Source organism: Chlorocebus sabaeus, chromosome 17 (genome assembly GCF_047675955.1).
Source record: "Chlorocebus sabaeus isolate Y175 chromosome 17, mChlSab1.0.hap1, whole genome shotgun sequence".
NCBI lineage: Eukaryota > Metazoa > Chordata > Mammalia > Primates > Cercopithecidae > Chlorocebus > Chlorocebus sabaeus.
This window is the reverse complement of record NC_132920.1, coordinates 29,859,872-29,887,596: the sequence shown is the minus strand read 5'-3', so window position 1 is coordinate 29,887,596 and position 27,725 is coordinate 29,859,872. Positions and strand designations below refer to the sequence as shown.

Here is a 27,725-nt window from a genome sequence, read left to right as displayed (position 1 = left end):
TGGAGATTCTAATTCAGTTGATCTGGATATGTTTTGAAGACTCACCAGTTTGAAGACTACAAATCTGATGTGTAGTTAGGGTTTGAACCATCCCACAAGATGATAAAGGGTTCCTTCCTATATTTGGTGCAAAGCACCAAGTGATGCTTAGGAATATTTTAGACGAGAGAGAGCTTAGTTCTTGATTCAACATTAGACAAATATTCAGGCACAAATATGAGGAACTCCCAATTTTCCCCTGTGGGTCAGCCGCAAGACCAGGGCACTTTAAAGCCTTGTCTCATCCACCTCCCAGCTAGCTGCCACCTCCTGCCCCTCTTTGAGCCCTGTGGGGATTTCTAGCATTCAGAGCCCTGGTGGTTTTTGTGGCCTGCACTATGCTTCAGAACACCACTGATGCTCAGCTCCGTGGGGAAGTCAGCCAAGTGTGACCACAGAAACGTGTCATCCAGTCACTGGGATCTCCTGGGACAGCCTGGGATCCAGGCCTTTGACATGGCCAGTAGGGGTGCAGTCACTCCTAGTATGCATATCCAGGTCACTTGCTTTTTGCCCTGAATTCTGGCTTCTCCGGGTTTGTTAGAGGTGTCTCACGGAAGTTTACCTCATGGAGAGTTTGCTTATCTCAGATTAAAATACAGGCATGAATCTGGGACCCCAAGAGCCCTTAAATGGAGTACCCTCAAGGAGTGGAGCTCTAGGCTAAGTGCTTTGGGATTACAGGTGCTTTGCTCTTGTTTGGAGGTCCCAACATATGCTTGAGAAGTGGCTTGGGATACTCAAGAGAGTCCTGAACTGGTACCTTGGAGGCCAGGGTACAAACCCAGGCCTCTCTATTCACTTTCTTGGACCCCAGAGTCCACATCTGGGATTCAGTGTCTACCAGGGCACCTCTCTAGGAGCCAGAGGCAGGCCAGAGTTTCACCCTGGTTGGAGTGCAGTGGCGCAGTCATGGCTGTCTGCAGCCTCTATTTCCCAGGCTCAGGAGATCCTCCTGCCTCAACTTCCTAAGTAGCTGCAACTACAGTCATGCGCCATCATGCCCAGTTAATTCAGCTAATTTCTTTTTTTAGAGACAGCGTCTCACTGTGTTACCCAGGCTGGTCTCAAACTCCTGGGCTGAGGCAGTCCTCCCGCCTTAGCCTCCCACAGTGCTGGAATTATAGGCCCAAGTCCCCATGCTTGGCTCTCAGCTAGTTTTTGCAGCTCATAATGATTATTCTTGGAGCCAGTAATCGTGCATGCATCCACATCTTGAAATTATGTGGCGTCACCTTGGCCAGTCTGTTGACATATGCAGATTAGGTGTTCATGAGATCTAGAGACTTACCGGGGAGGGGTGGATTTCAGGAAAGGGGAACTTCTTAGAGAAAGGTACGGAGTGTCTCTAGTTCTGCCTATGGGAAGGGTACCAGGACATTGCAGGGCTTGTTTGTTACATCTTCCTGGTTCTTTTTTTTTTTTTTTGAGACGGAGTCTCGTTCTGTCGCCCAGGCTGGAGTGCAGTGGCGAGATCTCGGCTCACTGCAAGCTCCGCCTCCCGGGTTCAGGCCATTCTCCTGCCTCAGCCTCCCAAGTAGCTGGGACTACAGGCGCCCGCCACGACCCCCGGCTAATTTTTTTTTGTATTTTTAGTAGAGACGGGGTTTCACCATGTTAGCCAGGAAGGTCTTGATCTCCTGACCTCGTGATCCACCCACCTCGGCCTCCCAAAGTGCTGGGATTACAGGCGTGAGCCACCGCGCCCTGCTGTCATCTTCCTAGTTCTATAGAATTGCAGCTAGCTTCTGGTTTATTTTTTATTTTTTATTTTTTGAGATGGAGTTTTGCTCTTGTTGCCCAGGCTGCAGTGCAGTTGGCACGATCTCAGGTCACTGCAACCTCCGCCTCCTGGGTTCAAGCGATTCTTCTGCCTCAGCCTGCCGAGTAGCTGGGATTACAGGTATGTGCCACCGTACCCAGCTAATTTGGTATTTTATAGTAGAGAAGGGGTTTCTCCATGTTGGTCAGGCTGGTCTCAAACTTCCGATCTTAGGTGATCCACCTGCCTCTGCCTCTCAGAGTGCTGGGATTACAGGCAGAAGCCACTGCGCTTGACCACTTCTGTTTATTGAAGAGACAAAAGAATGCCCCCTCACCCCTAGCAGGGATGTGTGATATCTGGTGCAAGGCAGTTCATGAAGAGACTTCCTCAGGTTCAGAATTCTCATCTGGATAAAGGGAGTGGGGGTGGAGTGGGTCATCTCTGAGGTTTTTTTTTGCTCTAATTTTGGTTTCTGTCTGTCCAGGAGCCAGGAATGGAGAGAAGGGTAATGGTTTTATTTCTTATTGTGGAAACCTGTTGAGACAATCACAGAGAATATACTGAAGGCATGAAAAATAGGGCAGAACCATAGCAGCATGTGGCAAGTTGGGGAAGAGTTTTTGGAGAGGGTGAATTTTGCATCGGACCTGACAGAATTGTGTATGGGGAAGGGGAGCGGTTATTCTGGTCTGCTCACATCTCTCATACTCAACCTCATTTCTCCTAATTCTGAAATCTTGAGATCCTCCATCACTAAGAAAGAAAACTACTGTCCAACAGGGACCCTTTATTGCTCACCCCATATGTGAAAGTTAGTCATAGCTAAGGCTAGGGTGCTTTGGTCAGTATCAGCAGAATATATGCCCCTTTTCTTTTGTCAGCATTACTCAGCTTACAAAGCCCTTCCATGTAGATGACCTCATCTGAGCTTCCTAACAAAGGAGCTGGTATTAGACCCCATTTTACAGTGTGCTTGGGTAGGGAAGAGAGTGTAGTGGATTGAGCGGAGGCTTTGGCACCAGACACTGCTTCCTAGCCATGTGCTCTTGGGCAAGTTGCTTAACCCTGCTGAGCCTCAGTTTCCTCAGAAGGAGTCTGTATAAGCAAGGGAAGGGATTGGTCATAGAAGTGGTACTGTGTTTCGTTTATGTAGTTTGTTTCGTGCTGTGTTTCGTTTTGAGAGTCTGTATGCAGACTCTCAAAAACAAATGGTTGTATACAATTAACGTCGTCTGCAGTTCCCCTGAATCCATTCACTTGTTCAGTAAATGTGTATTGGGCTTCTACAAGGTGTCAAGCACCATGATCTCTGTATCAGTGATTTAACCATTTTCGATTCTTACTACAGACCCCTTTAAGAATGTGATAGAAAACTATAGCTCCCTCTCCACAGAAAACTTTTCTAGCTTTTTATTTTGCTTTGCCGAACCATTTCAAATTGGGTGGGAGACGTGAGGCTCTAAATACTACAGCATCCACTGCCTTGAAATACAAGTATTCTCAGCCGGGCGCGGTGGCTCACACCTGTAATCCCAGCACTTTGGGAGGCCAAGGCAGGTGGATCACCTGAGGTCAGGAGTTTGAGACCGGCCTGGCCAACCTGATGAAACCCCATCTCTACTAAAAATACAAAAATTAGCCGGACATGGTGGTGGGCGCCTGTAATCCCAGCTACTAGGGAGGTTGAGGCAGGAGAATTGCTTGAACCTGGGAAGAAAAGGTTGTAGTGAGCCAGATTGCGCCATTGCACTCCAGCCTGGGCAACAAGAGAAAAACTCCATCTCAAAAATAAATAAATATGTAAATAAATAAATAAGTATAGGCATTCTCATACATAACCTCAATAAATGCCATTAAGAAAATAATTTTAGACAGGGTGCAGTCACGCATGCCTATAATCCCAGCACTTTGGGAGGCTGAGGTGGGAGGATGGCTTGAGCCTAGGAGTTCAAGACCAGCCTGGGCAATGTAGTGGGAACTCTTCTCTACAAAAACCTTTAAAAATTAGCCAAGTGTGGTAGCGTGCACCTGTTGTTGCAGCAGCTCGGGAGGCTAAGAGGATTGCTTGAGCCAGGGAGGCAGAGAGGTTGCAGTGAGCCAAGATAGTTCCACTGCACTCTGGGGGACAGAGTAAGACCCTGTCTCAAAAAAAATAAATAAATAAAAGAAAGAAAGAAAATAATTGTTTAATATGATCCAACAGCCAATCTATTTTCAAATTTCCCACAATAGTTCCAAGACTATTTTTATAACCTTTTTTTTTTTTTTTTGCAGGATCCAATCAAGGTTCATGTATTACATTTGTTTACTATTTCTCTTTAGTCTGTAAAAATCAAGAGCAGTTCCTTTGAAGTTTTTTTATGACATTGACTTTTTAAAAGACTAGACCAGTTGCCATGTGAGCTGTCCAGCATTCTGGATTCATCTGATTCTTTCCTCATGGTGTGGTTTAACTCCTCCATCGGTACTTTTTCAGTTGTAACATACTTCAGAGTATTCCTTTCCTTTATATTTTTTATAAACTGGAAGTTAGATCTAAAGACTTGACTAGATTCATTCAAGGCAAACATTTTTGGCACAAAAACTTCATAGGTAATGTTGTGTGATTCATATAGTGCCATGCCGGGAAGCACATGCCACTTTGCCCCGTCTGCTGATGACGCTGGATTTGGTCACTTAGTTAAGGTAACCACTGGATCTCTTCCTTATGAAGGTATGTCAGGAAGTAATCCATTCGTTGGTGCTTTGGCACTATGGGGACTATCTCATCCCCCAGAACCTTTCACCTAATAGTTTTAGCATCTATTGATGATCCTTGTGCTATTATAATGGCAGTCGCAAAATGATTTTCTAATTCTGTTATCCCTCTTCTACTTATTCGCTGATTAATCTTACAGAAGATTATTCTTCTGTAATTCCCAGACAATTTTAAGTATCTAGTACATGTACAATAATTTTTAGACAGTTTCAGTTTAGAGACCATCGAAGCCCAGCAGGGAGCCTGGGTGATGAGGTGTCTTATTTTGCATGGAAGAAGAGCTGTAGCTGAGCTCTTGATAGTCCTTTGATTCTTCTTATTTTGCAAGTAAACTGCAAAATAAGTTCCCAACCCAAAGATAACACAGGCTATCCTTCGACAAAAAAACCACCTCAGCTTTTAAACTTCTAGGCCATTCGGCAAAGAGGCGTGCATGATAAAGGGCTTGCAAGCCCACAGACACACCCAGTACCATTCCTTTTTCCTCTTTCCAAACACTTGCAGTATGTTACAACTGAAAAAATGCTGACCTAGGCTGATTTCCTCAACAGTAAAGCCAAGGATTTGGACCAGGCAATTCCTAGCATTTTTTTTTTCTTTTTTGAGATGGAGTCTCACTCTGTCACCCAGGCTGGAGTGCAGTGGCACAATCTAGGCTCACTGCAACCTCTGCCTCCTGGGTTGAGGTGATTGATTCTCCTGCCTCAGCCTCCTGAGTAGCTGGGACTACAGGTGCATGCTACTACGCCTGGATAATTTTTGTATTCTTAGTAGAGGTGGGGTTCCACCATGTTAGCTAGGATGGTCTCGATCTCCTGATGTTGTAATTCACCCGCCTCAAAGTGTTGGGATTACAGGCGTGAGCTACCGTGCCTGGCCAATTCCTAGTGTTTCTACCAGCATTACTAACATCTAGGAACTTGATATTACTTTCACTTGACAGTTAAATTTCCTTGATGCATTCATTTGAGCTTTGAAGGTGCTTGATTTTCCCCTCATTATGTCTCTTAAAGTCACACATACCTAGATCCATTAGTGCTTCCAGTTGCAATTATTATCAGCACTATAATAGTTTCTTATGTTTATGTAGTCCTTTTAAGTTATAAAACGCTTTTTATGTTATTGTACTAGACCCTCAATGAGTAAACATTATATTGCTGTTTTGTTTACTCTTGGGTCTTATAGACTGGGGGTTTTATTTCTGTCCCATTAATGTCACTACTGACCAAGGCCACTGAACTCTGTTGCGATGGACTTTCACCATACATAATCATTAATAGTATTGATTTGCCTGTAATTCAGGTTGCTTCATTCCAGCCTCGCAGTCACCTCTGTGCCCTGCTGGTTGTCCCAGCGCTGCCCTAGTTGCCTTCCATGGATCTATAGGAGAGCAGGTCCTCTAGGTACTGCCCTGTGACGATGTTGTTGAACTCTGTAGCACATGTGTCACTGTGGCTGGTTCTGCTCACTTCCTCTCTTGCTGCCACTTTTGAATTTAACTCTTTATGGTTTGGACACTCATTAGATTTGGAAACCAGGGGTTCTGGGTTCTCTCCTAGATTTCCGTCTGTGTACCAGGCTTGTACTTAGTACTTTTACCATAATTCTTTCACATGACCTGCTTAGAAACCCTTGAAGGTAAGTATCACTCTTCCCATTTTACAGATGGATACACTGAGGCTCAGTACTTAAGTGACTTCTGTATTGTCACACAGAGTCAGGGGCAGGAGGCTGCTCTTGGGTTAGATGTACTGAGGCTCATAACCTCAGACTGGAACTGGGCCAGGACTACAAAGGTAAACAGAAGCAGAGTCCTTTCTGTGTGTCCCCGCTCCGTGTACAAGCCAAGGCCTCACAGCACATAGCAGCCACAGCCACCTGAGGATTCCTCCCAGCTAGACGAGGCAGTTACAGCCAAGAACAAGTCCACTGAGGCTAAACTGTGCCCCTCTGGAGGGCTGAGTCTAGGGTCCAGCCTTCTAGGGGAAGCAAATTAAGCCCAAGCTATAGAAGAGCCCAGGGAAACACTTATAAAGGGAAATGCTGACAGTCAGACTCCTGAAGCTTCCTGATGCTTCTCGAGTTTTGGTAAAGAACCTTAGTTTTTTTTTTTTTTAATTGTTTTCTGTTTTTTTGTTTGTTTTGAGATAGTCTCGTATTCTGTTGCTCAATCTGGAGTGTAGTGGCACAATCATGTCTCACTGTAGCCTCCACCTCCCAGATTCAAGTAATCCTCCTGCCACAGCCTCCTCAGTAGCTGAAACTACAGATGTATGCTACTACACTGAGGTATTTTTAAAAATTTTAAAATTTTTTTAGTAGAGACAGGATCTCACTATGTTGCTGAGGCTGGTTTCAGACTCCTGGGTTCAAGTGATCGTCCTGCCTCAGCCACCCACAGTGTTAGGTTTACAGGGTGAGCCATGTCACGCTGCCCTCTCTTAGTTCTTGAAACCTGAAACCTTGAGGAGCAAACAAAAGGGGTCTCTTGGCCTCAGCACTTTGGGAGGCCGAGGTGGGCGGATCACGAGATCAGGCGATCGAGACCATCCTGGCTAACACGGTGAAACCCCGTCTCTACTAAAAACACAAAAAGTTAGCTGGGCGTGGTGGCAGGTGCCTGTAGTTCCAGCTACTTGGAAGGCTGAGGCAGGAGAATGGCGTGAACCTGGGAGGCGGAGATTGCAGTGAGCCAAGATCCTGCCACTGCACTCCAGCCTGAGTGACAGAGCAAGACTCCATCTCAAAAAAAAAAAAAAAAAAAAAATGGGGGTCTCTTGACTGTATCAGGACCCCCATGACCAGTTGTGTGTCTTGTGCTTTGCACAGTTGAGTGAAGGAGCACTGTGTCCACAGTAGACGTTGCAGATTTATATGTGTGTCATTATGAGTTTCCCAGTAGGTAGTGAGTGATTTTTCTGCTACAGTTGGTGCATTACAGCGATTTTCCAACAGATAGAAGGAAGGGTGTTGAGGCTCTCCCAACAGGAAGGTATAGGCTATTGGCAGTCCTGCTCTTCACTCTACCAAGCTAATCTTTCTGGGTTTCCATATCCTTATCTGTACAATGAGGGAGTTGGACTAGATCTGTAAGGTCCCCTTCCCTTTGACATTGTGTGAGCCTTGTAGGAGCTGGTGGTGTCTGTAGATTGACTGAGTGCTGGAGCTGGCAGCCCTGTGCAAGGCTGCCACCTCTGCCCCTTTACTGTGTTCGCGCCTGACTCTATGTCTTGTCTCCAAGGAGAAGAAGTCCTCACCAGTGAACGGAGACCTTTCTGAACTGAGGATACCATGGCCACGTCAGCCCCACTGCGGAGCCTGGAAGAGGAGGTGACCTGCTCCATCTGTCTCGATTACCTGCGGGACCCTGTGACCATTGACTGTGGCCACGTCTTCTGCCGCAGCTGCACCACAGACGTCCGCCCCATCTCAGGGAGCCGCCCTGTCTGCCCACTCTGCAAGAAGCCTTTTAAGAAGGAGAACATCCGACCCGTGTGGCAGCTGGCCAGCCTGGTGGAGAACATTGAGCGGCTGAAGGTGGACAAGGGCAGGCAGCCGGGAGAGGTGACCCGGGAGCAGCAGGACGCAAAGTTGTGTGAGCGACACCGAGAGAAGCTGCACTACTACTGCGAGGACGACGGGAAGCTGCTGTGCGTGATGTGCCGGGAGTCCCGGGAGCACAGGCCCCACACAGCTGTCCTCATGGAGAAGGCCGCCCAGCCCCACAGGGTAAGCCCTTCTCACCCCCGAGGGTGACTTGCCACCTTCTCTGGACGCTCCACCCTGCAGTCCTCAGAGGACTCGGCCTGATTCTCCCCTCCTGCCCCAGCCCAGAGCATCCAACTGTTCCCATTGCTTGTTTTTCTACAGGAAAAAATCCTGAACCACCTGAGTACCCTAAGGAGAGACAGAGACAAAATTCAGGGCTTCCAGGCAAAGGGAGAAGCTGATATCCTGGCGGCGCTGGTAAGTGATGCTGTTTCAGGAAGCCCTGAGGCGGTGCACCCATGTAGGGCAGGGTGAGCCTGGGCAAGCAGGCGGCAGCTGGGAGGTGTCTCTAGCACTGTTTGTAGGGAGGACGGGCGTCAGCCTGGCAGTGGCAGACCTGGGTTTTAGCCCAGGTGCTGTCTTTCTGAGCTATGTGGTCTTGGGCCTGTTTCTTTCTTGTCTGAGAGACAGGTGGGTCGTCTGGATGTCAGCTAGAGTCCCTTCTATTTTCTGTGACTCTCACCTTGATGACAGGACCCGTGTCCAGCTGCTGGTTCTCTTCTGCCAGGGGACTGAAGGTGTGACTTCATTCTTCCTTTCAAAGGGAGAGAGAGAGACAAGGTTGCCTGAGAGTGGAGAGGGTTTAGAAGGAGGGAGCTGGCTCCAGGGTAAGAACTGGGAGGGAAGGGCTAGAGAACAGCTAAGGCAGGCCTGCCAGTTCAGATGGCGCTGTATGTAGTGAGGCCCAGGCCCAGGATAATGGTTGCCAGTATAGTGGGACCCCCTCCATATCTGTGGGCTCCACACCAGTGGATTTACCCAACCATGGATCAGAAATACTCAGAAAAAAGAAAAAGCATCTCTACTGAACATATACAGATTTTTTTTCTTATCATTATTCTCTACACAATGCAGTATAACAGCTATTTATATAGCATTTACATTATATTAGGCATTGTAAGTAATCTAGAGATAATTTAAAGTATATAGTAGATTATATGTAAATATTATTCCATTTTACGTAAGAAACTTGAACATCCTTGGATTTTGGTATCCTTGGGGAGGGGATCCTGGAACCATAACCCGCTGATACTGAGGGACAACCCTGTAGTTGGGAAACAGGCAGCACGTTGTGTGCTTGATTAGAGATGGGGTTGTGGGGGAACCGATCAAATGGTTCTGATTTTCTGGGGAACTGTGTATGTTGAGGAAGTGGGCAGTGGAGGAGTAGTGGGGTCAGGGCCAGTGGTGCGTCATTAGGCCTGGGGAGAGGGAGAGAGTAAGCTAGAGATGGCTAAGTCCAAGGACCCCTCCAGGCCCTCAGTGTGCATGGCTGCCCCCAGCCCAGCACCAGTCAACAGGGCCACTGAGGACTCCCCTCACCCCAACTGGGGAGGAGATTTGGAGGCAGGAAAGGACATGGTCCCTAAGCGCAGATGTCACACAGTTTTGCTGAGGAAACAGGATACAGTCTTATGTGGCGGGGTCAGGGACACATAGGTATTTTAGATTGAACAGTGGGGTGCTGAAGAGAGGACTGGTCAGGCTTAGATGACATTAATCAAGCAAAACTTCCTGGAAGAGGTGACAGAGATTTTGTCCAGGAGGAAAAAGTGTGCCAGCTCATGAGTGAGCCCCACAGAGTTTCTCCAGGGGCCCCAGATGGTACTGGCTTAGCTGGAACAGACTGTGGCTGACCAGTAAGGTAGAGACAGGGTTTTGATCATATAGTGGTGGGGTGAACTGAACTAATTCATTACTGGTGTCTTCTTTGAGAAGAGGAGTATGGACCAGGAGCCCTCTATAGCTCCTCCCACTCCAGATCCTATAGAATTCCTGAACGGGGGTACCGAGGTGAACGAACCAGCCTTGCACACCTCCAGTGCTGGGCCCTCCACCCTGAGTGGAGGTGTCAGCCCTTCTCCCCTTCCTGCCCATTGCAGAAGAAGCTCCAGGACCAGAGGCAGTACATTGTGGCTGAGTTTGAGCAGGGTCATCAGTTCCTGAGGGAGCGGGAGGAACACCTGCTGGAACAGCTGGCGAAGCTGGAGCAGGAGCTCACAGAGGGCAGGGAGAAGTTCAAGAGCCGGGGCGTCGGGGAGCTCGCCCGGCTGGCCCTGGTCATCTCCGAACTGGAGGGCAAGGCACAGCAGCCAGCTGCAGAGCTCATGCAGGTGAGAGGCCATCCCTGGACAGGGAGCCAGGGACCAGGATGGTGAGTCCCAGCCCTGCCATTCACTTGCAGGACCTTAGGAGACTTGGGGGCTCAGTTTTGTCATCTGAAACATGGGGATGATAATCCTTCCCCCTGCCAATTATTCTGTAGATTGCATGAGCATAAAATGAAATAACTGGCATGGTGTCACTTCAAAAAATAAACTTTCTATACAAAACTATTCAAAAAACTAAATGATATAGTGTAAAATGGAAGGGAAGGTTATTAATATCATTAATTATTATCATTTACCATCCTCCGTCCTCACCACTGCCATCACGAGCCCTTCTAACAAGTCACTGGCAGACACTTAGCTGGTGGAAACTTTTTATGGTGTTGTGGTTGGGGTGGCTGAGGGAGGGCTGACCAGCAGCTCCTCTCAAAGGCCCAGAGGATCTGGAAGAGATAGGGAAACTGGGGAAGGGAAACAGAGATGGCCAGGTTTTCTCTGGGCCCATGGGATTACCACACAGAGAACAAGATGGAAAGCAGGCAAGGGGGCCTCGGGGCGCCTCCTAGAGGAGGGGGCTTTGATAGTGAGAAAGGGAGGCTTTGGGGCTGAAGAACTGGCTGTGAAGCTGAAATGGCACCACATCTCCTCCCCCAGGAGCCTCTGGGGATCACACTACCCTGAAGAGGGTCCAGCAGCCTTTGGAGGGGTAGAGGGCTCAACCTTCCTGTCCTCACAGGCTGGGAGGAGAGGGGCTCTCTGATGGTATTCCCCCACTTGCACTGTTTAGGGTGGCTGGGTCTGTCTGTCAGCAGCAGAGCCACCCAGGATTTCTAGGAAGGTGGTCCCAGGCCGATGGCAGGGCAAACCAATAGCCAGGAGGGAGAGACGGCAAGGCGGACTCCCCAGTGTGTGCACCAGGACAGATTGCAGAAGGAAGTGGCCACCTGCTCCTCACTGTTGTGAATTCAGATGCACAGAATGAGGCCTGGCAGGGAGTTTAGACCTTCCAGTCCAGCCCCTACTGATGAAGTCACTGAGGTCCAGAGAGTGGAAGGAGTTTGTCCCAGACCATGTGGCAGGTGGCAGGTCACAGCTGGAGCCCAGATGTCCTGACCCCTGGGCTCTGAGCTCTTGTTCTTATTTTGTCCAGAATGTCTCTCTGGCCCCCTCTTTTCCTCCAGATGTCATTCTGTTCCCTCAGATTTCTCTCGTCGTACGCTGACTGGGTCATTTTCTGCGTCTCCTTTTGCCCCTGTTCTTCCTCTCCCCACAACCCTGCTATGTGTGGATGCCTATTGCGTGTGGAACAGAGGCACACAGCTGAGGATGTGGTGGGCTGAAATCCATTGCGTCTGCCCAGAGGGGTGCCTTTTCCTAATGCACCCAGAGAAGTGGCCCTCTGAGCAGAGGCCTGGCCCTCAGTGACTCAGCGCTCCGATTGCAGCTCTTGCTGGGGTGGGGTAAGGTTAAGGGAAGAGAGAGAAAATGGTATCTGCTTGAAACTAGTATAGGAAATGTTATTGGTACTGGTTTCTTTTTTGTTTTGTGTTTTCTCTTTTATTTTTAGTGCTATGTAATGCATATATTTATGGGATATAGAGGTTTTTGTTTGTTTGTTTTTGAGACAGAGTCTCGCTCTGTCTCCCAGGCTGGAGTGCAGTGGTGTAATCTTAGCTCACTGCAACCTCCGCCTCCTGGGTTGAAGCAATTCTCCTGCCTCTGCAACCTGTGCCTCCTGGGTTCAAGCGATTCTCCTGCCTCAGCCTCCCAAGTAACTCGGATTACAGGTGCGCGTCACCACACCTGGCTAATTTTTGTATTTTTGGTAGAGTCAGGGTTTCATCATGTTGGCCAGGCTGGTCTTGAACTCCTGACCTCAGCCTCCCAAAGTGCTGGGATTACAGGCATGAGCCACCGTGCCTGGCCTAGAGTGTTATTTTGATACATGTATGTAATATATAATAATAAACTCAGAGTAATTAGTATATCTATCACCTCAAACACTTATCATTTATTTGTGTTGGAACATTCAAAATCCTCTCTTCTAGCTTTTTGAAAATGTGTGGTACATTATAGTTAATGGTATTCTCCCTACAATGCTGCACAACACTAGAATTTACTCTTCCCGTGTAGCTGTAACTTTGTGTCCTTTAACCAGTTTCTCCCTACCCTCCTCTCCCCAGCCCCCTTCCCAGCCTCTAATCCTTATTATTCTACTCTCTACTTCCATGAACTCAAATTTATTATGGATGAATAGTACTCCATTGTGTATATATACTACATTTTCTTTATTTGTATGCTGATGGATGCTTAGATTGAGTCCACATCTCAGCTATTGTGAACAGTGCCACGATAAACGTGAGTGTGCAGGTATCAATTTGATATGCTGATTTTCTTTTCTTTGGATAAATACTTAGTAATGAGATTGCTGGATCATATGGTAGTTCTATTTTTAGTTTTTTGAGAAACTCTCATACTGTTTTCCATAACGGCTATACTTATATGTAGGAAAACCTAAAGGCCCCACCAAGAAACTCTTAGAACTAATAAACAAATTCAGTAAAGTTGCAGGATACAAAATCAACATAAAAAGTCTACTGCATTTTTAATACACCAATAACAAACTAGCTAAAAAAGACATCAATAAAGCAACCCCATTTACAATAACTACAAAAGTAAAATAAAACACCTGGGAATTAAGTTAACCAAGGAGGTGAGAGACCGCTATAATGAAAACTGCAAAACATTGATGAAAGAAATTGAAGAGGACACAAACAAATGGAAAAATACTCCATGCTTGTGGATTAGAATTAATATTGTTAAAATGACTATCCTATCCAAAGCAATCTACAGATTTAATACAATCCCTGTTATCAAAATACCAATGACATTCTTCACAAAATTAGAAAAAAAACTAAAATTCATATGGAGTCACAAAAGACCCCAGATGACCAAAGCAGTCCTAAGCAAAAAGAACAAAACTGGAGGCTTCACACTATCTTACTTCAAAATATACTACAGCCAGTGGTGGCTCACACCTGTAATCCCAGCACTTTGTGAGGCCGAGGCAGGCGGATCACAAGGTCAGGAGTTTGAGACCAGCCTGACCAACATGGTGAAACCCCCATCCCTACAAAAAATACAAAAATTAGCCAGGCGTGGTGGTGCGCACCTGTAATCCCAGCTACTCGGGAGGCTGAGGCAGGAGAATTGCATGAATCTGGGAGGCAGAGGTTGCAGTGAGCCGAGATTGTGCCACTGCACTCCAGCCTGGGCAATAAAGACTCCATTTAAAAATATATATACACACATATATATGTGTGTGTGTGTGTAGTGTGTACCACACTACAAAGCTGTAGTAACCAAAACAGCATGTATTGATATAAAAGCGACACATAGACCAATGGAACAGAATAGAGAACTCAGAAATAAATTCACATATTTATAGCCAACTGATTTTCAACAAAGGCACCAAGAACATACAGTGGGGGAAGGGACAGTCTCTTTAATAAATGGTGCTGGGAAAACTGGGTAACCAACCATATGCAGAAAAATGGTATTGGTAGATTTTGTCTGTGTGCTTGAGTTGATTGTAACGCGTGGGAACTGGACAGCTAACTCCCTAATTAGCATTAATATTTTCCCAGAGATTATTTGGCTGTCAAAGTATAGTAAGAAAAAGACCTAAAATAGGGTCCAGAAGTCTGATAGAGAAATACAGGTGAGGCTGGTGTGGTGGCTCACACCTAGAATTCCAGCACTTTGGGAGGCTGAGGCAGACAGATTGCTTGAACCCAGGAGTTTGAGACCAGCCTGGGCAACATAGTGAGATCCTGTCTCAAAAAAATTAAAAAAAAAATAGAAATACAGGTGAGAGGGAGAAACAGCAGGACAAAATGTGTAAAATAGAAGAGACCTTTTGATAGAAGTGACAGAAAAGGAAAGACAAACCTATGGGCTGGGAGCATCAAGAAGACATTAAAGGGATTGGGGTGATAGGAGAGGCCCAAAGGGACACTGCATCCTGCCCTGGTTAACCCGGGAGGGCGCTGCAGGATCAGGTGGCATGCTTGCACCCTGCTTCTCCTGCTGTACACCCTCGTGAAGAATTTTCTTGATACTCTCTGTTAGTAACCAGGCACATCCCCTCCGGGAGCTTGCCATGACTCATTGCTGTGGCCCCACTGCTCGGCTCTGCCTGTTTCATGACAGCCTCAGATGTCTTGGGTGAGAAGAGTCCTTCAGGAGACGTGGGCTGATCACTTCCCTCCAGAGGCCCCATATGTGGCTGTGGATGGGGGCCTCTCAGTCTTTCAGCCTCTTCTCGACAGGGCCAGCCCTGCCCTGGCTCTTGGGACCCCACCCTCTCTGGGCTGCTCACAACCTTTAACCTTTAGAGGACTCTTCTTTCTCCTGTGTGATATCTGTCCCTTTCTACTGTTCTAGAAACTTTCATGTCAGGAAATAGGCCCAATTGGGCCCCTGGCCCCCACTCTAGCTACTGCTCCATTCATTTGCTCTTTTATGCCACCTTTGTCAGCAGAGCTGTCAGGACACGCTGTCTGTTTTGTTGCCTGTCCTCTGAAGCTGCCTTGGACTTACATGTGTTGAGGGGCGTGTTAGAGGACTTGGCCAGAAATTTGCTACCAGTCTCTGGGCATTTAGTTGCTTCATAGTGGGGGGTCGGGATGTGCCTCTGACTTCTTGTCTTGCTCCTCTGGAGTAAAACTCACAATTCTTCCCAAACTTTCTGAAGCAGTCATCAGCAGCCACAATTTGTTAATTCCGTTTGTTTCCTGAATCTCACTCTCTCTAGGAAGCCAGCCTGCACCCCACCGGCCCCTGCTCCCATCCCCCTTCACTCTGCTCTCTTTTCCCATGGTGCGTATCACTCACGTAGTGTGATGTATTTGCTACATTGATTATTTTGTCTACTTCCCCCTGCTAGAATGTCAGCTCTACAGAAGTGGGGATTTGTCTCTCTCGCGCTCTCTCTTTTTTTTTTTTTTTTTTTTTAAACTGTTCTGAGGCTTCTAGATCAGTGCCTGGTACCTAGGAAGCACTTAATAAATATTTGTGGAATGAGTGAAAGGAAGGCAAAAATCAATACAGAGTATTATGGAGGCTTTTGACTCACAAAAGGGAATCTGAGTATCTCAGAATAACCCTCTTCCCACTCACCCTGTCCTGCCACCTGTCTGTCACAGAGATAGCACCACCGTTCTCCCTCCTATACAAACCATGCTCTGTTGTTGATTATCCTTTACCAGTATGTCCAGTTGAATCTGTCTAAAATACCTGGAATATATTGCTTCTCTCTTTTTCTCCCTACTGCCACCACTTTAGTTCAGGCCATCTTTAGCTTTCCCCTGGTCCACAGCAAAAACCTCCAGACCAACCCCCGCCCCATGTTCCTGTTGCCTCCTTAGTCCCTTCTCTGTGGGACAGCCAAGTGAGTGGTCACTTAGGGTTTTGGCTCGCTGCTGTACAGTGACGCAAACAGAATAGAAGTTTATTTCTGCCTCAGTAACAGGTCAGAGGTGCAGGGTCTACAGCTATCACAGTAGCTGTACATAAGCTCATCCAGGGGACTGGGTTACTTCCATGTGGTTCTTCTACCAGCTTCTAGGGATGTTGTCCCCTGCTGTGTGGTCAAAGTTGGGCTCACTACCACCATGTCCAAAATTCAGTTGGGGGAAAGAGGAAGTAGAAAGCAATTTTCTTTTTTTAAAGGACAATGCCTGGAATTATGGTCATTGCTTTCTATCACATTCCATTGGCTGGAACTTAGTCTCATGACCAGACCTTGTCATGGGGGATCTGGAAAAGATAGTCTTTCCAGATGACCATCTGACCAGCAATAACTCCAGGGCTTCTATTATTAAAAGGAGGAAGGGGAGAGTGGACTCTGGAGGTTACACAGCAGTCTCAGCCACATGTAGAGCGGATCACACATATTGTGCCCCTACTTGATACCCTTGGTGGCTTTCCACTGTACGTGGAGAAAAATTCAAACTCCTTACCATGCACATCCAGCCCTGCGCGATCTGGCCTCTGCTGCTTTCACCGAGCCCTTTCCTGTTTTACCTTATCTCTCTTCATCTGGCCAGTACTTCTCATCCCTCAGTTCTCTGCGCAGGTATCTCCCAGAGAAGTTGCCCCTGTCATCCCCCAGCCATGGTGGCTTCTGTCATTGTGCTGATTTTGTTTGTTTTCTTGTTGTTTTATCCGTGACCCCATTGGAATGTCATCTCCATAAAAAAGCAACCACATTTGTTTTGTTCACTGATATGTCCCACCTCTGCTACAGTGTTGGGTGCAGATGCATTGAAGTCTTGTTTGATTCGTATTGATACTTGTGCTTTTTTTTTTCCCTTCTAGGACACGAGAGACTTCCTAAACAGGTAAGAGTCTCCTCTCCACGGCGCACCTCATCCCCCTTGTTTATGTTCCCTCCCCTTCTGACCAGGTCCATTTGAATCATGGGGAGTGGTGTGGTGCCAGAGGTACTCACATCCCATGGTTCATCCTGATGCCCTTCTGAGGAGCAGGACACATCCTTGAGAACTGGAGACTTGCTCTCCTCCTTGTGAGTTCTCTGTGTAACCCCAGCTCCTTGGCCCACTGGCCTTATTTGAGGTGGGACAGAGCAGAGAGGTTAGAAACATGGCTTAGGAGACAGAGCGCCCTGGATGGTCTGAAGCCCTGGCTCAGCTGGTGTCTTTGGGCCACTGTTTTTCTGTCACTTGTCTGGGGACAATCATACCTTTCCTCTCCCCTTCATAATTGCCATGAGGATTGAGAGATAAGTATGAAGGAAAGTAAGAAGAGCTGAGTAACAGGTTGTTACGTCTGTCATCTTCTCAGGTATCCACGGAAGAAGTTCTGGGTTGGGAAACCCATCGCTCGAGTGGTTAAAAAAAAGACCGGAGAATTCTCAGATAAACTCCTCTCTCTGCAGCGAGGCCTGAGGGAATTCCAGGGTAAGGGTTGGGGAGCGCACAAAGGGTGGGAGTCAGAGCAGGGCTACCTCGTAGAAAGAGGGCAGCCGGCTCCTTTCCATCACCTTGTCGAGTCTCACTCTTCTGAGGGCCTCCTGCCTTAGAAATGGATCCCTGTCAGGAAATTGATACTGCCCAAGCAAGAAATGGGCTCATGCATTCGTGGGACTTGAGTCATTGCTGTCCTTTTTTCTCCCCAGGGAAGCTGCTGAGAGACTTGGAATATAAGACAGGTGAGTGTCTAGAGGGTGGTTCCCAGATGTACATCAAATATAGAAAACTCCGCCTGCAGAGCTTCTGACTGCCCCCTTTTTCCCCAGGTAGCCCCTTTTGCAACAGGAAGAATTTCCCAGCTGCACAGTAGAAGCCCCCCTCTCTCCTTGCACTTTCTAATTGGCCTACTCTTTAGTCTACTGAGGCCTTTGCTTGCTAGTCTGACCCTTCTCTACCCTGTGTTTGCTTTTCCTTTTCCTATTCTCACAGGTCCTACCACCAGTCCTTTTCCTGTGGTTGAGCTTTCTCTCATCTTCCTGTCTGCATGGCTCCTATATTCAGAGCAAACAGCAGGGGCAACCTAAGGCCAGAGGCCATATCCACCAGAGGCCCCACTACTGTGCTTCCTCTCAGCCCTGCAGTTAGGTTGTACACTGCATACCAACCACCAAAGAGCACCATCCACATAGACGAAGATGGGAGTGGTGCCCCTTGGATTGTGAGGACTGGTGGTCTCCTCCTGGCCCACTTTCACACTTGCTTTCCTGAGAACCACTGAGGAGGTCGAACTGTCTGGGAGCAAACGAGGCCCTGAGAGCTCCATCTAGTTCACAGGATAAAATCCCACAGCAGAACTGAGTTAGCAGTGGTTAAACCTTAGGTGGTTGTAGGTTCTTTATTAACATCTGAGCTGTCTGTGAATACCATCAAATTCTACCCGTCAGGTGATTCTAATTATAGAGAATCCTATGAGGATGACGGTGAGGATTATCCCACTCTCAGTACATGTTCAGGGTTTCTTGAACCATCTTACAGAGCAGCCTGGTGGTTTTGAAACTGAAACTGAACAGTTTGCAGAGACCCTGAATGCCTGTATTACAATAGATGATGCTTTGCAAGAACTTGTGGAACTCAGAGGACACATCTGTCCCAAATTTCTTTTTTTTTTCTTTTTTCTTTTGAGATGGAATCTTGCTCTGTCACCCAGGCTAGAGTGCAGTGACGCGATCTCGACTCGCTGCAAGCTCTGCCTCCCAGGTTCACACCATTCTCCTGCCTCAGCCTCCCAAGTAGCTGGGACTACAGGCGCCCGCCACCATGCTTGGCTAATTTTTGTATTTTTAGCAGAGATTGGGTTTCACCGTGTTAGCCAGGATGGTCTCGATCTCCTGACCTTGTGATCCACCCGCCTCGGCCTCCCAAAGTGCTGGGATTACAAGCGTGAGCCACTGTGCCTGGCCCCAAATTTCTCCTACATGGGAGCTCGCCTGTGTAATTACCTGGCCCATCATCTGACAGCACGTAGAGTAGCACCTTCCGCAAATTTCTACTTCAAAGATGTTGGACTGAATATGACATTAAAGATCAAGCTGCAAAAGGGGATGAAGTTACTCCAAAACAATTTCATGCATTTGTACCCTTTCTGGGAGAGCTTTATCGTAACCTGGAGATCAGAGGAACAAATGGACAGGTTACAAGGGCAGATATTCTTCAGGTTGGTCTTTGGGAGTTGCCGAATGCCTGAATGCCCTCTTTTCTAATCCCATGGATGACAGCTTAATTTGTGCAATAAAATTGCTGAAGTTGACAGGGTCAGTTTTGGAAGATGCTTGGAAGGAAAAAGGAGGGACTGATATGGAAGAAATTATTTAGGAAATTGAAAATATTGTTATAGATGCAAACTGTGGCAGAGACGTGAAGCAGATGCTCTTGAAGCTTGTAGAGCTCCAGTGCAGTAACTGGGGTAGAGTCCATGCAACTTCATCATGCAGAAAAAGATCCCAATTACTATGTGAATGAACCAGCATTTTATACATCTCATAGTGGTCGTTTCACTGCAGCCAATCCAGATTCCCAAGAGGCATATCAAGAGTTACTTGAAAAAGAGGACTTTTTTTCTAGATTATGAAGAAAGTGGAACAGATTTATCAGGGGCTGGTGATCCACACTTGGATGATATTGATGATGGGTTGGACCCAGAGATCCAGAGATAGAGGAAGCTTATGAAGTTTTGTTTGGAATCAGAGCGTAAACGAAAACAGTAAAGTTAAATTTCATTATATCATGTTTATAAAGCAGTTTAGTTATGGTGATTTAGCAGAATACAAAGCCAGAAAATGTGTCACACTTATACCAAATTAAGGATGTTACGTTACTAATATATGCAACTTTAATTTTGTTCAACACTGTCTGCCAAAATAAATTTTATTCCCTCTAACTTAAAAAAACAAAACAGTGATGTTTTGTTTTTTTTTTTTTCCCCTTGTCCCCACAGTGAGTGTCACCCTGGACCCACAGTCGGCCAGTGGGTACCTGCAGCTGTCAGAGGACTGGAAGTGCGTGACCTACACTAGCTTGTACAAGAGTGCCTACCTGCACCCCCAGCAGTTTGACTGTGAGCCTGGGGTGCTGGGCAGCAAGGGCTTCACCTGGGGCAAGGTCTACTGGGAAGTGGAAGTGGAGAGGGAGGGCTGGTCTGAGGATGAAGAAGATGGGGATGAGGAGGAAGAAGGAGAAGAGGAGGAAGAGGAAGAGGAGGCCGGCTATGGGGATGGATACGATGACTGGGAAACAGACGAAGATGAGGAATCGTTGGGTGATGAAGAGGAAGAAGAGGAGGAGGAAGAGGAGGAAGTTCTGGAAAGCTGCATGGTGGGGGTGGCCAGAGACTCTATGAAGAGGAAGGGAGACCTCTCCCTGCGGCCAGAGGATGGCGTGTGGGCACTGCGCCTCTCCTCTTCCGGCATCTGGGCCAACACCAGCCCCGAGGCCGAGCTTTTCCCAGCACTGCGGCCCCGGAGAGTGGGCATCGCCCTGGATTATGAAGGGGGCACTGTGACTTTCACCAACGCAGAGTCACAGGAACTCATCTACACCTTCACTGCCACCTTCACCCGGCGCCTGGTCCCCTTCCTGTGGCTCAAGTGGCCAGGAACGCGCCTCCTGCTGAGACCCTGAACCCTGACATCTGCCCCTGGCCCCACACCCTCAGATGCTTCACTTCTTTGGAATTCCAGGACTCTCAATGGGGGGAAGGGATGCCTGGCCTGAGCACCTGGAGCAAGGGACCCCATATCCACTGGTAGCCACCTCCCCGTCGCTCTGGCCCCCTAAGGTCTCACTCAGTGCTGTTGCTCCATCTACTGCCCTAATGGGGCTCTTCTCCCACCTCCTGCTAGTTTCCCGAGGGAACTTCTGGCCCTGGAGTCCATGAGGGCTCCTTTCCTTTTTGACCACTACCTTGGCCCCGGCTCTGCACTCTCTGTGGAGTAAGGGCCTGACACAGCATTTTCTTGCCCACCGTGGCAAGACCTTGGAAAAACCAGTTGATTATGCCTAAGATCATTTTGCTATCCTTAAACCCTACAGGTTCCTTCTTGCACAAATCCACTCTGCTGCCCGCCTTCCCTGGCGTTTTAAACAGACCGACCCCACCCCATCTCAGAGTTAAGCATACACGGCAATGCTGAAAATAAACAATGAAAATCCAGAGGCTTCCCAAGCCATTTAAGGCCTGGAGTACCAGCGCATATCATCTCATGGGGTCCAGAGTGGAGTCCAGGCTTCTCTGAAAGCAGGGCTGAGCATATTTCCATAGCCAAGGATGTGGGAATCTCTGGAGCTATCTGTGGTCTTAGAGAAGGATCCAGACATACACGGCTTTGGGGTACCAGCTGTGATCACTGATCAATAAGTTATCTCTGGATTGGTCCTTGTGGGGGGAGTTTTAAGAATCCAGAACATCTTGCTCTTGATTAGCACATCCAAAAACACCAAGACAAATATCCAGTGGAACAGAACCTCCCCTGCCTGGGGAGTTCTGACCACGTTCCCCAGCAGGGTGTTAATCCACTGTCCCTGGCCCTACTCAGCCTCCAGGTTCCACTTTCCTAGGAGAGAGTGGAGATGGGAAGACAGGGAAAGGAAGGCAGCAGGAGGCCACAAGTCCACCAGGTCTTCATGTCAAGAGAGGGAGTAACGTGTCTCCTCATTGCCCACGGACCCAGCCTCTGTCCAGGCGCCCCTCATGGCCACAGTTTAACACAAGCTCCCCTGCTCCAGCCAAATTGATCTCCCAGTCTTGACCTTACCCATTCCAAGTGCTCTGCCAGTCCCTGTTCATCCAAGTTTTAAGTCCTCCACCCTGTTGTAAGAGACTGTTCCGGGTCTCAGTGGTCTCTTGACCACCATTGTCTCAGAGCTGCCCACTTTGTGTGTGCCACATGCTGCCTGAGTCACATGTACATCTTATTTCTGCCTCTAGTTTTGTAAGCTCCTGGAGGGCGGATAACATACTACTCTTGTATTCTGATGGCACCTAGTGCAGTGCTGGGCACAGAGTAGGTGCTCAATAAAGACTTGTTGAATGAACGGTCTGGAAATGTATATCTGTAGGATCTATATTGTATCTCAAATGCCACCAGACCTCAGTCTGGCTACAGAGAAATTCCATTGGTAGCAGTAGCCGAAGGTTTTCCTTCTGTGCCTTCTGTAACTGTAACTTTGCTTTCTGTTCTCTGTTTGCACACGTGCTGTCATTTCTGGAAGTCCCTCAAAAAGAGCCTACTGCGGGACACAGACCATTTGTTGTGTGTCTCCACCTTGTTATTCCTCCTGCAGTGGTGCCCTTGAGCTGAGGTCCAGCATTTTGGAGCAAGTGATGACTCTCCCTGAGAAGGGAGACATCCAGTATAGCACCCCCAAAATTCTTCCTTGGAAAATGAGCACTGCCCCAGAGGAAATAGAATGTGCAGCCTTGCCTCCTAACACAGTCAACTGTTTTTCTTGTCCTTTCTGATTTTTTTTTTTTTTTTTGAGATGGAGCCTCGCTCACCCAGGCTGGAGTACAGTGGCGCGATCTCGGCTCACTGCAAGCTCCGCCTCCTGGGTTCATGGAATTCTGCCTCAGCCTCCTGAGTAGCTGAAACTACAGGCGCCTGCCATCATGCCCGGCTAATTTTTTTTGTATTTTTAGTAGAGACGGGGTTTCACCCTGTTAGCCAGGATGGTCTCAATCTCCTGACCTCGTGATCCCCCCACCTCAGCCTCCCAAAGTGCTGGAATTACAGGCGTGAGCCACCGCGCCCGACAGTCCTTTCTGATTTTTTAAATTGCCATCTTAAAGATGGAAAAGGGAGGATTATACAAAACTATCTATAAAATTACGCTAGTGGCAAAGAGCATATTCTCTGTTCTCTCATTTGTGGACTCGTAAGTTTTCCTTTTTATTTTTTATATTCATAGTTTTTAGTTTTTTATAACTATACTTGCATATATGGTAAACTATTTCTACAGTGCTTCTTACAAATAGGCACATTTCCCTGCCCCATTCCTCCCTCCAAAGACCCAGTTCATACCTTTTAGCAAACCGTTTTGTGTTTGCCTTGATTTTTTCTAAATAACTCATGTTTGGGGCCTTATCCTCTCATTTCCCACTGTGGAGCACGAAGATGTAGCCCTCTGCTCTCTCTATCATTTATCACACACACAGACATTCTCTTCCATCCATCACCATCCCTTCAATGTGGTTAAACAAGTATTCGGTGTGCTTGTTATTACATATGTGTAAAAGCTATTCACACCTGTGCTGTGCATGTGGCCACGATCATTTTTCCTTCCTGCAGAATCTTTTGTCTTCCTGGAGTTCCTTTTCCCTTTTTGCATCATTTCCTATGTCTTTATTACTTATTGTACTCCAAACTCCTTCACGGTTGTCAAAATCTCCAGGTCCTCATTCACCAGGTGCTCTTACCAGTTTTGTTTTGATGCATCTCTTAAGCCTCCTGGCCTTGAATCTGGAATAGCTGCTTCCTCACCTGTACCTGGCTTCCTGGATATTCCTTCACTATCATACTGGGGGTCCTAGATTGCTTCTGTTTCTTTATCCTATGTTTTCTCTCTTAATTTACTTCATTTTGGAGGAACATTTTCTAGGAGCTTTCTGAGAAATGGTGCATGGAAGTTGAATTTTTTAAATCTTGAATATCTGGAAATATCTTTATCCCACTTTTATACTTAATTAGGTTCCTCAAGTTTAGGATTCATGGTTGAAAATAATTTTCCTTCAGAATTTCAAAAGCATTGCTCCACTGCCCTCTGGCATCCTTTGTTGTTGAGAATTCTTGTGACACCCTGAGTTCTGATCCTTTGTATATGGTCTGTTCTTTTGTTTTTGTTTTTTACCGGAATCTTCGGGTCTTGTCTGTGTTCTTACTCTTCTCCTCCTCCTCCCTTTCCTCCCTTCTCCTCTCTCTGTGGTCCCCCTCCTTTCGTCTTTTAGAGACAGGGTTTCACTCTGTCATCCAGGCTTGAGGGCAGTGGTGCAGTCATAGCTCACTGTGGCCTCAAAGTCCTGGGCTCCAGTATTCCTCCCACTTGAACCTCCTGAGTAGCTACAGGAGCGTGCCACCACACCCGGCTAATTTGTTTATTTTTTGTAGAGACGGGTCTTCCTCTATTGTCCAGGCTGGTCTCAAGTGATGCTCAGCCTCCCAGTGCATTGGGATTGGACGCATGCGACTCCATGCCCTTACTCTTAGATTTCTTGATGTGACTTTGTATGAGCTTTTCCCTCCGTTGTGCTGGTTAAATCAGTGGGCTCTTTCATTCTGGAAACGTATAGCTTTTCAGTTTCATTCTAGAAACGTTTAGCTTTTCAGAATGAAATTTCTGGGAAATTTTATTGAATTATCATTGTTATTTTTAGAGATGTAGTCTTGCTCTTTTGTCCAGGCTGGAGTGCAGTGTTGGGGTCAGAGCTCACTGCCGCCTAGAAACTCCTGGGCTCAAGTGATCCTCCTGCCTCAGCCTCCTGACTAGCTGGGATTACAGGTGTGAGCCACCACAACTGGCTGAATTTTTATTATTTTAGAGATATGATCTTGCTCTGTCACCTAGGTTCTAGTTGTGGTGCACTCGTAGCTTACTGTGGCCTTGAACTCCCGGGATCAAGTGATCCTCCCACCTCGGCCTCCCAAAGTGCTGGGATTACAGGCGTGAGCCACTGCACCCAGCCTGAATTATTTCTTGTTGACTTTTCCCCGTTTTCTCTGTTCTTTCAAATCTGTTATCTCCAGGCTTCGTATGTCTCCTGAATTCATTTATTAAGTGCCCGTGATGTGCCAGGATGTTTCTAGGTTACAACAGTGCTAAGTTTAACAACGTTTCTGCACTCATGGAGTTTATATTCCAGCAGATGGTGACAGGCAATACGTTAAAATTGAAAGGAAAAAAAAAAGTAATTAGTACTATGCAGGAAACTGAAAGAAGTCTGTGATAGATGGTGACCTATTATCTATTTTATGATGTGTGATCAGAGAGGAGTTCCCTGAGAAGACGGCATGAAAGCTGAAATCTGAATAGTGAGAGGGAAGGTCTAAGACCACATCAGCTAGAGGGAACAGCAAAGTCCTACAGCAGGGACAAATGGTACAAAAAGACTACATTTAGAGTATGGGTATGGGAGAACAGAAAGAGCCATAGGTTTTGTTTGTTTGTTTGTTTGTTTGTTTTAAGTAGAGACGGAGTCTTGCTCTGTTGCCCAGGCTGGAGTGCAGTGGCGCAATCTTGGCTTACTGGTAACCTCCACCACCTGGGTTCAAGTGATTCTCTTGCCTCAGCCTCCCGAGTAGCTGGGACTACAGGCGCACGCCACCACATCTGGCTAATTTTTTGTATTTTTAGAAGAGACGGGGTTTTGCTATGTTGACCAGGCTGTTCTCGAACTCCTGACCTCAGGTGATCCACCCGCCTTGGCCTCCCAAAGTGCTGGGATTACAGGCATGAGCCACTGCGTCTGGCCAGCCATAGATATTAAAGTGGAGAAGTAAGCAGGGATGAATCATGTGGGGGCCTTGTGGACCATGCTAAAGAGTTTGGATTTTTTTTTTTCTAAGTGCAATGGGAAGCTACTGAAGTGTTATAAACAGAGGAGTAATGATTCAATTTAGTAAGCAAATATTGAACACGTGCTAGGCACTGTTCTGGGTACTTGGCATGCATCAGTTTTTTAAAAGTTCCTTTCTTCAAGGAGTTTACATTCTAGAAGGGAGAGATAGACAAAAATAGTACAGAAGTGTTAGAAATAACAATAACAATAACACTTAATAAAATAAGTAATAAGTGTTAGAAAATAAGTGCAACAGACAAAAAATATAATTACTTAAAAAAAATCTATTTGGAGGAAGTAGTCAGGATGGCTGAATAGATGACACTAGTATGTGCCTCTTCCATGGAGAGGAACCAAAATAACAAGTAGATACTTGCACAGCATCAATCATCTAAGAGAACACTAGGAGTCAATAGAGAACTTACAGGAAACACTGAAAGCAAGGAGAGCAAGGCAAGGCAGTTTGCTCAGCCAGGATTGCCGGGGAGCTGGGAGAAGCTCCTGGATGTGGAGAAAGGGTAACAGAGAAACCTCCAGGATCCATACTCCCACCACAGGCTTTTACAGTCTTAGCAATGAGAGAATTTCTCAATTCTTGTGGGCTTCGAGCCTAACACAGGGAGCTGCCTAGAAATCAACAGAAACATTGCTCCAGAGAAGGAAGTCACGCAGAGTCCCACAGGCATCTGAGCCCACAGCAGCTTCAGTTTGGTGCCATTCTGAGAACCTCGCTGCCTGGGGTCTATGTCTTGCCCTGAGGCCAGACTGATGTGGCACTGCTGTTTCTGCTGCTACTGCTGCCACCAGGCAAAAAAGAGAGGGAAGACTGAGCACTCCCACACATCCCCTGGAAAAATCCCATCGCCACTGCTACAGGCTGCAGTGAGACCAGGGCATGAGAAGATAGCACTCCCTGTGGCTACTTGTCCATGCTGTTCCACCTGAGAGGGGTCCCGCCCTCCTGGTGGCAAATCCATAGTCATTATTCTGAGAGCTCAACCACCTGGGTCTGCATTCTGCCCTTGGGCCTGGCTGGGGCTGCTGTCGCCAAGCCAAGTCGAAGTTGAGGAGGGAGAGTAGAGACCGGGACTTCCACACATTCCTAGGACAAATCCCACCACTGCCGCTATGGGCTGCTGTGGACAAAGGTGTGAGCAGACTACACTCCCCACAGCCACTTGCTCATGATGCTCCCGCTGAGAGTGGCCTTCCCTGGTTGCAGGACTACAGTGCAACCACTACAGCCAGCCCACACGTGAGCATTCTGCCAGTGGTCTGAGGACCTCCCCATCTCTGCCTATCACAGCTAGCACCTGAATTCATTGCAGGGGGGCCTGAGGACAGGTCTGCTGACCTGATCCCATCCCTCCAGTACACGAGCACATCAGCCAGGGGCCTGGAAATTGCCCAGCCCAATCTACTACCACTGGCATCTGAATCATTCCTGCCAGGGTCTGAGGTCAGCCCAACTCAACCTACCAATACCACCACAGCTGACACCCACCCACACATGCTACCAGTGGGTCAGGGTACTAGCCTGCCCAACTTGTCACAGCCACCACCAACACCAGCACAGACTGCTTAGGTCCTAGTGGGTTGTTCCACCACCGCTACTGCCATTACCCATTTCACACCAGCTGCCCAGGAGCCTGAGAGGTTGCCCACAAGCCTCGCCCACTGCTGCCACTGCTAACATCTAAGCAAGTCACCTGAAGGCCCAAGAATTGGCTGTCCAATTGACTGACCCACCTAGCATCTTAGTTCCCAGCCAAACTTCACCACAGCCTTCACTAGTAAGTGCACCTTAAGTCAATGAGGAAGTCACAGATACCACTGATGTTGTATACTGCCAAATAAATCATACAGAGATCACACTACTATAGGCACTCAGAATCAAAGCCAAAGCACCCTACTCAACAAATAACATGTAAAATCTTCAGGAAAAAAATCTTCCCCTATGAAAGCAATTTCAAAAATGGAAGAAGTGACTGTTGCACTAAGAAGTGCAGATATCAACGTAAGGACACAGGAAACAAAAGAACAAAGAAATATGACACCAACAAAGGAACACAATATCTCTCCAGCTACAGTTATCAATCAGAAAGAAATTCATGAAATTCTAGATAAAGAATTCAAAATACTGATTTTAAAGAAACTCAGTGATATTTAAGAGAATTCTGAAAAA

At 47.2% G+C, this 27,725-nt stretch overlaps 1 protein-coding gene and 1 pseudogene across 2 annotated transcripts in view; both read left to right on the top strand.

Annotated features, from left to right (window-relative positions):
• Window positions 1–22,023, top strand: part of TRIM26 (tripartite motif containing 26) — a 29,414-nt gene extending 7,391 nt beyond the window's left edge. The window contains exons 2-8 of one of the 2 annotated variants that reach the window (XM_007973281.3): window positions 7,804–8,291; window positions 8,433–8,528; window positions 10,214–10,444; window positions 16,820–16,842; window positions 17,306–17,421; window positions 17,640–17,672; window positions 19,928–22,023. In XM_007973281.3, coding sequence (XP_007971472.3) covers window positions 7,854–8,291; window positions 8,433–8,528; window positions 10,214–10,444; window positions 16,820–16,842; window positions 17,306–17,421; window positions 17,640–17,672; window positions 19,928–20,610 — 1,620 coding nt within the window. In that variant the 5' untranslated portion in view covers window positions 7,804–7,853 and the 3' untranslated portion in view covers window positions 20,611–22,023. The remainder of the gene's footprint in view (window positions 1–7,803; window positions 8,292–8,432; window positions 8,529–10,213; window positions 10,445–16,819; window positions 16,843–17,305; window positions 17,422–17,639; window positions 17,673–19,927) is intronic. The other variant, XM_007973283.3, reaches the window with a different exon arrangement.
• On the top strand, window positions 18,843–19,910 carry LOC103222330 (polyadenylate-binding protein-interacting protein 1 pseudogene; annotated as a pseudogene).
• Window positions 22,024–27,725: the final 5,702 nt, after the last annotated feature.